Source organism: Camellia sinensis, chromosome 4 (assembly GCF_055761805.1).
Source record: "Camellia sinensis isolate YWXY chromosome 4, ASM5576180v1, whole genome shotgun sequence".
Classification (NCBI taxonomy): domain Eukaryota; kingdom Viridiplantae; phylum Streptophyta; class Magnoliopsida; order Ericales; family Theaceae; genus Camellia; species Camellia sinensis.
Window position 1 is genome coordinate 61,164,101 of NC_138964.1, and position 11,036 is coordinate 61,175,136.

At 35.1% G+C, this 11,036-nt stretch overlaps 1 protein-coding gene and 1 pseudogene across 2 annotated transcripts; one reads left to right on the top strand and one right to left on the bottom strand.

Moving 5' to 3' along the window:
* Nucleotides 1-1,089: 1,089 nt before the first annotated feature.
* LOC114272295 (uncharacterized) lies at nt 1,090-8,128 on the top strand. The gene is made up of 2 exons (XM_082925031.1): nt 1,090-1,196; nt 6,748-8,128. Exon 2 carries the CDS (start codon nt 6,756-6,758, stop codon nt 7,845-7,847), a length of 1,092 nt encoding a protein of 363 aa, XP_082781157.1. The 5' UTR covers nt 1,090-1,196; nt 6,748-6,755; the 3' UTR covers nt 7,848-8,128.
* On the bottom strand, nt 3,658-6,478 carry LOC114272305 (calmodulin-binding protein 60 E pseudogene; annotated as a pseudogene). The gene is made up of 2 exons (XR_014365894.1): nt 6,473-6,478; nt 3,658-4,722 (listed from the first exon to the last, which is right to left on the bottom strand). The product of XR_014365894.1 is annotated as a calmodulin-binding protein 60 E pseudogene (transcript).
* Nucleotides 8,129-11,036: the final 2,908 nt, after the last annotated feature.

Consider the following 11,036-nt stretch of genomic DNA (forward strand, 5'->3'; position numbering starts at 1 on the left):
CTGGGTTTTCATTAGTCATCAAGGCAGTCTCTTCAACATACGGAACTTGTGCAATCTTTTATTTTCATACCCAATATTAACAGTCTTTCCGCCAATGAAAAAAATTCAAAGAATTAGTTGACTGTCACTGCAAAAGCGTCTTGCCTAAGTCAACAGAAAAGTACCCAGCGGAGGCTACTAAATTTATAGTAATCTAATTCCTATTCTAAATAGGAAGGCAAGTTCTTCATATGCATATGGTGTTAACCTTCAGTCTACCAGTTCCACAAGCAAGTCCAAAGAGATGTCACTTACAAGAGGCTTCAACCTATCTGTTGTACGACGGATACCAAAAGTAAGCAGAGGGTAACTGTTAACACTTTAATTGCAACAACAATCATTCTTCCACTTCACATCAAGTCTAGATACAAAAATAAACATAACCAAAGTTTACAGAGGTCACCCGGCATTAGTAAGGAAGTCTAAAGTTCTACCATTCACCACACTATACACCATCAAACAACAAAGTAAAAATTTTCTTTTTTCTAAGATACTGTGTAATTATGATTCATCATCATCAAAGGAGGTTATGAGCTCATTTTCGTCCAATAGATTATTTGGGAAGCTTCTTTGTACCCTCGTTTCTTTCAGTTAAGAGCCACAAGAGGCAATGCTAGCACAATCCACCAAAAAGCATGCTTACTAACAAAAAAGAAATCGAATAGAATAAAAATTCCTACAACTCACAGAGTTCCTTTTGGTGGAGTAATATTGAAATTCAATGCAACAAAAGACCCATTATGAGAAACAAATCCCACACCCACTGGGGCTAGCCAATGGCCACGGTAAGAACAAATCCCACTCCATATCATCACAAACTAATAATTACGGACCTTGGAATGCCCATAACACTTTTTACAAGATTTCAAGAAAAAATTTCCACAGTATCATTGATCTAATTAAACTAAACAAATTTACCCATTAAAAAATTGAAAGGCCCAAGTTTGACAGCAGTATTTTGAAAGGCCAACAGTAGGCCCAACAGCAATTTGAAAGGCCCCTTTTTTCTTATTCCTAACCCTACCTTCTCTTAATCCAATTTTCCCTACAGTTTGTTTGACAGCACACCGGCAGGCAGCAGCCCAAGCTAACAAAGCAACCAAGTAGCAGCACACAAACAGAGCAGAGCACACGGAGGGGAGCAGCAGCAAGCACAGGTAATTTTTTTTTTTTTTCTATTCAATTAATTAAATATTTGTCTTGTCTTTTACACAATTAATTGCTATTATAATATTAGTATTTACATCATGGAGAAGAATTTGTTTTAGTTTAATAGTTCACATCACATAATTTAAAAGTTTTGTATTGTGTTTTGTTCACATCATCACATAATTAAATCTTTTGTCCTTTACCTTAAATTTTTTTTTTCATTCAATGAAAAAAAAAATGTGAAGGCCCCAGAAATTTAATAGTTGATTATCGGCTTTGGACCCCGGAAATCTCAGGCCGGGCCTGCAGAAAGCTTTGAGATTATTGTCGCCTGATTTGATCTGAATTTCATGTAAAATAAACAGAGTCAAGGTGCATGTAATGTAAAAACCATCACTGGTTGAAAGAGTAATGGAAGAGCAAATGTTGGGCCAGTTCATCTGTTAATGTCTCATTAGAATTTTGGTCTTTGCAAAAAAAAACACACACACACACTTTATACTTGCTATTCCATTGTCTTAGGCTCTGTTTGTATGTTATTTTGAAAAAAAAATTTCATAAAAAATGTTTTTCTATATTTGATTGTAATTTTGAAACTAATGTACTAGTAGTTGTATTAATGGTGGTGGTGGTGGGGTTGTGGTAGTGGTGGGTTGGCGGCGATAGTAGTGGTAGTGGCAATGCAGTGTGGTGGTGTTGGTAAGGTTTTAATTTGAAAAATGTTTTTTGCCTTTCAGAAGTGGCTAAGTAAAAGAATTTTGGGAATGAAATGAATAAGGTTAAATGGAAATATTTTACTAAAAGATCACGCTTAAATTAATTAATTTTCATCTAATTAAAATTTTGAAAATCCAGACCTGACAAGGTGAGGGGAAGAGGTGGTGGAAGTAGCGAGGGAAAGAGGATGTGCAAGTGGTGGTGGGGAAATAGGTGGCAGATATGCACAATCACTTGTAAATCACGTGCATCAATTAGACTCGAGTGGTTTGTATCCTGTGAAAGTAAATGGAAAAATGACCCAATGTTTTTGACCTCTGAAGAATTTTTTTTTTTTAATATATTTTCAGACCTGTTCAAGTATAACCTTGAATTGGAGTCTCCTTGAGTGTTCTTATGAAGCAAGGACTGATGTATTGCCAACGTCTACAAACTGGCGTTTTCCAAAGCACATCACTTGAAATCTCATGTAGTTTGCTGTTTCCAAAGAAGTCACTCACTCTTCCTCATCATTTCCTCATACTCTCAAGTTCTTTTTCCTCTCTTCAATTTTGTTTCATTTTCCCCTTTTTGGCCCCTTAGTTATTGTATTGTAAGTTTTAAACCCTCATCTCTTAATGTAAGCTTCTCTCCTCAAGTCTCCAACAAGAGTATGTAACCATAGAATGAGCCTCTCATATGTTTATATAGATTTGTTTGTTTTGTGTTTTTGTCGATGCTACGACTTCAACACTATAACAAGCACAATTTTCCATGATGTTCATTCTCAATTTGACCGCCATAGTACATGAATCTAAAGAAATACACTTATGCACATCGAGTTAGAAATCACGCTGCAGCGTGTGTCAAAGAAGCATATTATCAGCACACCTGAGTTAAAGAATGGTTGCTGTTAGGACCCATTAAAATGAGCCTCTGCAAGAAGAGGCTGGCAACAGTGATTGCCATTGAAAGAATGGTTATAGTTAGGGCCCTAACCCAAAACTTCAAAGTTAAAATCACTACTCATCTTCCATGCTTAATAGAGCATTGGAAAAACAATTCATGTTGTTGAAGAAGATCTGAAAGTGTTTTAGCGTGACTAAGTTTGCAAGGTGATACAGAATACACATCAAAAGCTAAATCATCAATTTGTGAATAACACAATTAAATAAATAATAATAAATGAAATAAAAATTATAAATACATTCCCTAAGGTTTATGATAAATATAAATTCTTTTTTTTTTCTTTTTTGGTGGTTACGAAAATTACAATTATCCCCTTATCAGCCACTAGTGTTAACTGAGACTGTAAAAAATGTTAAGTCTCTTATATGTATAAAATAATTTACAAAAAATGTTTTTAATTAAAAAAAAAAAAATAGAGTTATGAATAAAATGGGTATATTGGAAAACAGAGCTTGTATTTCCACAATACATTATCTTAGTTCACACAATGTTTAAATTTTTTGTTCAGAAATTGATATTTGAACAATATTATTTGATTTCCAAACCAAAGATACAGTTGAATCAAATTTGAATGTTGATTTCTAAACTAAATAATTTTATTTGAAAGTTGATTTCCGAATAAAAAGATGTGTATAGGGAAAGGAAACCATGCGTAGAAATAGGCGGTCTCACATCATTCAATTCTGTTACCTCATGGTTGATTGACGAAGGGAGGAAATTGCATTGTCATACTAAACCTCAAGGGAATGGAATGTAACTTCCAGAATCACCGAATCACGGAGAGTAATTTGTATTTTATACATATCTGAGGGAATATATTTCTAATTTATCAGGAGGGGGGAAATGATATTACGGTGTACAAGTAGCAGCCTTTCTTTGACCAGGGAAGAACAACCAAGAAAAATAATCCAAACAAAAAGGAAAGCGAAAACAAAACATACAAGCAATGAGAAATGGTAATCAAAAAGAAAGCAAAACAAAACAAAAACTCCACTTAACAAACAAAATGAAAAGAAAGGAAAATAAAATTAATCATTTTGACAAAAATGGAAAACAAAGGTTTCAGTCCTCATATATATGATAAACAATTCCGGTCCCCTTTGCCCTCCCATTGCTTGTCAACTCGAACTAAACCCACAAAAATCAAAATAGACCGAGCGATTGATTTAGTCGAGCTCAACAAGCTGAGCTCTTCTCTGTGCAGCTTTCTTCCTTATAAATATCCCCCATCTCAGAGCAGCTTTCAACTTAAGCCATCCTACAACAGCCTTTCCCGAAGTTCGTCCACGCTCTTGTCCATATGTCTGACCCAACTGATGCTCATATGAGGCATTGTAAGAAAAACAAGCCTCGTCAGAATGGCCAAACGTAGATCCAATTCCCATGTTGAATGTCTTTAATAGCCTCTGCATATCATCACTCTCCAACATCTCCGAACTCCTTGATCGGATATCCTCAGAGAAGAAGTCTTCAAATCCGTGCCCATCCCTTGGCCTTGACCATTCTCCCGGAAGATAAGAACCACCAAAGGCCGACATTCCAACCGATCCATAATCCGCGGTGCCAGCTAACTCAGCTTGTGGGGTAGTTATCGCCATTCCCACCACTGAATCAGACCTTATGAATGGAAATTCAATCAACTGAGAGTTCGAAAGGTTGTTTTTGGTTTGGCATTGTGGCCTTGGTTGAAAGGAGATACTGGGTAGTTGTGACATGATTGTGTTCGGATATAGCGGAAGCTGAGGCTCTTGTTTCGTTCTTTCCAATGGATAGAGAGTTCAGGACTTCAACATCATATTCTACAGCTTGGTTCCAATTCTCATACGCTCTCTTCACCAGAGAATCCACAGTGAAAAATCTAGAAATCCCCTAGATGTTGATTTGTGATTATGTAACAATTTTAAGCAGAATATAACAATCCCAATCAAACAATCAAGACAAAGAGACACAGTGATTTAACGTGGAAAAAACCACAATTGGACACCTCCAACTGTGATAAAAAAACCACGGGCAACAGCCACAAGAACAATCCACTAAGAAGAATTAAAGGAATTACACAGGTATACTCTCAATTACCTAGCGAATCCACAACGCCTAATTGAACCAACCTCTATGTGCCTCTTCCAACCCCATCTTCACCACGGAATTGTCTTTCTGATGAGCCACTCCGGATTCCACCAAAGCTTCAGGCTCGAATTCTTCAGAATCCACAACTGAAGAATAACTCTCTCTTTTGTGTATAGCAAACAAACCTTTGATGTACTCTCTTTAGATCATGAGTTGAATACTCAATAAAACATCAAAGAAAACTCCCAAAGTATCCCCAGATATAAACCCTAGAAACCAAAAAGAAGATCTGGAGAAGTCCCACTAAAATCTGACCCAACACGCGAAACACAGCCCGCTCGAGCGGACTGACCAAAAACTGCGTGCGAACAAACTGAGATGCGCTCGAGCGTAGGAGCATCCGCTCGAGCGTAAAATCACACATTCCAGTATTTTTACAGGCGACTGCAGAGATGCTGAGAGCTTCCAATCCCCGCTCGAGCGTCACTTTCCCCGCTCGAGCGGGAAGGCCAAAAATGGAAAAACTGGAAAAAAATAACATGCTCGGACAGGCAACTTTGAATGCATTTTTGCATTTTGCTTCGGGGGCGCTGCCCCTTAACCCCGCCGTGGCGCTGCCCCGGACCCGCCAAGGGGCGCTGCCCCCTGGACCCCCGCGAGCTGACCGGGCAGCTCGATCCCCGTCATAATCAGCGAAGTGGCAATCTTGAAAGCTTTATCATCACAAACTTCTCTGAAATGCTTGATTCGGGTTGGATTCGCATCTAACAACTCATAGCCTCACTGAAATAAAAATGCGAATAAAATTACAACTCAAAGGAGTTTTGTCAAACGGGATTGCCAAGAAATAAAACCTAACACACAGAAACCTGTTAAAAAACATACAAATGAGTTGGCTTGTTTGACTAACTGAACAAGTCAAATTCGCTGTATGACTGGCATTAACTTGACCAACTACCACAACGTTTTCTACTATAATACTAGAAACAAAAGTCTATAACTCGTGGACACAAGCAAGTCGTGGGTCCATCTAACTCATGGACAAAAGCAAGTACTTGGTCGATCTCTGTTCAAAGCATCCAAGCATCGCCTAATCTATGCGGAGACCAAACAAACGGCCAGTCCAAATTATAGGCCACGAGATAATCGATGCGGGACTCTTTTAAATTCATTGCTCTTATTTGATTTGAGAACTTTGCTTTCCAATTTAATCTCTTTTTTTTCCTTTTCTTTTTTTAAAAATTATTGATTGCATTGCTTTTAATTTTGATTTGTGCCATAAATCTAATTTCAATGTCTATTTTTTTAATCTAATTTTTTTGTTGATTAAATTTTGTCATGCTTTTGTTTTGCTTGAATCAAATATTTTCTTCAGTTTGTAATCTATCTCAGTTGAATTTCTCTTCAATTTAGATTAATTTTATAATCATGGTTGTTCTGTATATGAAAGGAAAAAATAGAAAAACTAATTTAATTTAAATAAAATTAAGTAATTTCATTTTGCCCCACAGTTATTTTATTTTATTTTTTTTGTAGTTTTATATAAAAAGACCCCCATTTTAATGTTTGCCTTGGGCCCTGAAAAACTCAGGTCTGGCCCTGGTCACAACCCTACTAACGGGGGCCTAACCAATGAGAATGATGTAGGTGTGCATTACGTGGTTTTGGCTTGAACCAAACTATATTTTTGCTCATCCTTATATTGGGGATCTTTTAAAATATGAATTGCAACTTTTATTTGCTCATTTGTTTGTTCAAATTTTTTTTTTTGTAATTTTTTTTATACGAGAATTCATGACATGATTATCAATACATGATGTCTATTAGATTTGTAGATGGGTCGAGCTAAACAAAGAATGGAACTCATAAGAAACGAAAAGGCTCGCTATGTAACCTATCAAAAGAGAAAGAAGGCCTTGAAGAAGAAGACTTGTGAACTAGAAACTCTATGTGATGTCCAAGTCTGCCTGATCATCTATGGACCTGAGTTGGATGATTATTCCACCAAGGTAGAAATCTGGCCCCAAAATCCCAATGATATTCAACGCTTGATTGACTCCTATAGAAACCAATCTATTGAAGATCGTCATAGGAGGACGCTTGATTTGTCCAACTTTTTTGAGAACCGAAACCAAAAGATTGAAGACGCGCTTGTCAAACTACGTAAGAAGAATGACAAGGCTTTGTACTCTACGTGGGATGATTGTTACAATGACTTGCCGGAGGGGCAGCTGAGAGCCTTTGAAGGTATGTTGGAGGGTAAGCTTGCAGATGTGAAGGCTAGGGTTGAATTCATGAAGGGAACTCAAGCATTGGCAAGTCTTAACAATATGGAACAAACCACTCAACAAAACTATTCGAATTATTACATGCAAGGCATGTTTGGTACTACAAGTTTGCAAATGGGGACTATCCATGAGGACACGCCTATTTCTTTGTTGAATCCGCTGTATGAAATTGATGACGTCTCTCTTCATTACCCTTTTGATCAGACTGATCACCAAGGAATTGTTGAGCTTGATGCAAAATCCATGGTAATTAGTCCAATGATGATGCCAATGAACAACATTAATGACACCCATTACACTCAACTTGGCGGTATGTCTAGCAGCAACTTGCAGTGCATTGATCCACTAAAGACGTCTATATATTATGATCCAATAATGTTGTTGCCCTCTCTAGAACCTGTTTTAACAAGAGTCTCATGCACTGAGTCGTCATTTTCAATGTCTAGGATGATGGAGAATGAGGTTGGTAAAAATCATCATCCTTCGCCCTCTATGGGTTACTGTGGCGGTTCAAGCATGCAGACAATGTTGCCATATATGCAGTACCTGAAGATGGCAAGTGGTCCTTCTCAAGTTCATGCATGGCAGATGGAGGAGTACTATAAAGCCAATGAGTTTCAGATAAAGAACCAGAAGTGAATTCAATTCAGGTTTAAGTTATGGATTCTAATGGTACATTTGGTAGTAGAAACTGATTAATTGGTGTGGAAAGGGAAGTACCCAATATTACTTTACTTTATTTTATTTTATTTTATTTTATTTTATTTTATTTTATTTTTAAATTTAGTGTTTTAATAGCTTAGGTCTCCTTAAGTTTAATTAATGACTATTTATATGGACTCATTAACCTTTTAAGTAGGGTTCTAAATTCTAATTGGTAAAGTAGCATTTATATATAATTAAACTAAATTACATACAAATATTTTTGCTGGCACTTCGGATGTGAATTAAGAGACTATTGACAGTCAAATTCAAGTCGATTTCAATCGCTTCATTAATACCATGTCATATATATTGATCAAATGTCTTAGTCAAGTAGTAATTTTTTTTATTGGTGAAAGAATAATTTTTTACTCATGTAAAAAAATTTCAATTGTTGGATTGAGTCAATGTTTTTAATTTGACCAATTGATAAGGCTGCAATGAGCTGGAGTGAGCAAAGTTTTAAGTTGCTCATACTATTTTTTTAGTTTTGCAAATAAGGAATATTTTGTGACACGGTTACAGGACTACTCTATTGAATTTTTTTTTTTTAAATATATTCATACACTACCAACTATGTATATATATAAATTAGTTCGGACGCATCATCAAGAAGAATTGTCTAAATGATTTGAATCTGCCGTGCTTCACAAGGACCCTTGAAAAATCATGCATGAGGAAAACTATTAGGTAGTTTTGGGGTGTCATGTGGTGTCATCTATGTGATGCTTGAGGTAAATGAAAAATTGTTACTTCACAAAATAGACAATATGTCACATAATATTTCAAAATACTTTATAATTACTCCGACAATTAACCATCAGGTGAATAAGATAAGTTATTTAGTGGTATTAAAGTAGTGGTCAATGTCATTCATTGCATGACACTAATCGTGTTATTTTTTAAAAAACCAACATAAAACAAATTAAGTCACATTATTTTAATAATAAAAATTAAATTGTGACAACACATAATTTTTGGATGAATAGACATTTTTTATTGCAAATGAAGGATACATATGGGGGTGGGCGGAAAATATGGTTGTGATGCCTCTCAGGTGAGGTAACTAACTTGCAAAGCCAAGCCCACGGAGGAGGGAGCTTTTGACCACCTCATATGAGTTGTCCCCCTTTGTCGGTCCTTACTTTCTTCGTTCTTTTTCTTTTTCTTTTCCTTAATTTTCATTGCATATTTGTATGTTAATTATTTAATATTTCTCCAACAAATCTAATTGATATTTTAAATTAATCAGTTTTTGGTTGTATTTCTGCTTTAGTTAAACCAATTTAGTTGATGATTTATTGGAAGTGATGATTTCTTGGTAGGAACTTTCATCTCTCCCATGACTAACTAGACTAGATGTTGAGTTGTGAGTAAAGTTACACCTATTGGTATGGCGTCGACCGAGACAAAAGGGTAGCCTAGTGGTTGGGAGCTGCTTTAGGCACGGGGATTGGTTTCCCCTTCTCTGTGTATTTGAACTCATTAGTTGCTTTTTTTTTTTTTTTTTTTTTTTTTTTTTTTTTTTATAAATTTCGTGGTTGATTAGTTAATTATAATACAAGTTGGCAATGTACACACTTGGCCAGCTATAGAAGTAAGGAGTTGTCCAAGTTTTTTGAAACTCTATTTATTACCTTTCAAGTGACTACTACTTCACTGCACTTTTGACACCCATGTTCTAACAGAGACTATAATAACCTAAAATGATTAACAAATGAATTCAACAGATCTAAAGTAAAACCATAATGGTACGCGTAATGCCTACTAAGGCTTCGTTCGGAAAGTGAGTTGGCTTTTTAACTTTTTGTTTATTTTAGTTTAGGACTAAAAAGACTTATTTGGGAAGGACTTTTTGGTTTTTTTTGACTTTTTGTGGGAGAAAGAATGTAATGATTATGAATTGAATGTGGTGTTTTGTCTTATTGGATTAAAAAATTTATTTTATCTTTTTGTGACTAAAATAGCCCCAAATCCAACCCAACCCTCCTTCCCAATGAGCTATATATATATATATATATAGCTCATGAGTACAAACACAAAAGCTGATCAAAGGCTATTAGTGCTCACCCATCATCCCCTATAGAAATAGGGTTACAAACCTAGCTATCACATTCACAATGCCAATTAAATTAACATGGGCACTGCCATTTGTGTCATGCCATTTTAACTACCATATTAGTGGAAATATCACTGGGATAGTCATAAAATAATTTCAATTTTATGACAATCTTATTGAATACAAGTCATTTTTATATGTTATTTTTATATATGATAAAGTTTTTTTTATTTTTTTTTATTTTTATATTCAAGACTTGCTTCAAAAAAATTCACTATGAGAATAATATTATTTTATGACCGTCCAACTCATTTATTATTTCATTTTTATATTAAGGTTTGAATCTCTCAATATCCACCTGTATTTTTTAGATAGTGTGGCCTATTTATTATATTATTTTTTAGGATAAAAAATATAATTTATCTAGTATATAGTCTATTCTATAATGATTAAAATACCTTCATTAGAATGTCTTATCCATCTCATCCTATCCTCAAATCAAACATGATCCTATTTTCAATTGTTCACCATAGATCACGTCATCAAAACACAGTCTAATTAAAGATGATTTAGGCCTGCTGATCAATTAATTGACTTGTACCTGTGGTTAGTGTTGTAATATGTTGGCGTCCAAAGCTCTAAAATATAACTAATATGCGAAAATGGCATATTTCCAGCCCACACATATGCAGTCCGCGCATGTAAACTGACCATGGGTTCTACTTCGATTATACAATATATTTTAAGTATAACCACATAAGAAAAAAGAGAATTTAATAATATAATCTAAATTAATATCTAAATTTATTGATTAGAAACAATCTAATTAAGTTGTACTCGGTGAGTCTCTAAATATTTGAATTCATCGATTACAAAATCTAGATTAATTTTCAATTTAAAGTCTCATTCAAGATAGAGAGACAAGCAATCGGCAAGAAACTCATCCCTTATTGAATTGCGAATGACAGTTTTATCATATTTTAAAGTTAAAAAACTAAGATAGAACATTGAACAAGGCAACATCATAAAAAAACTAAGAGTAATATAATATTTGTTGCATAAAGACA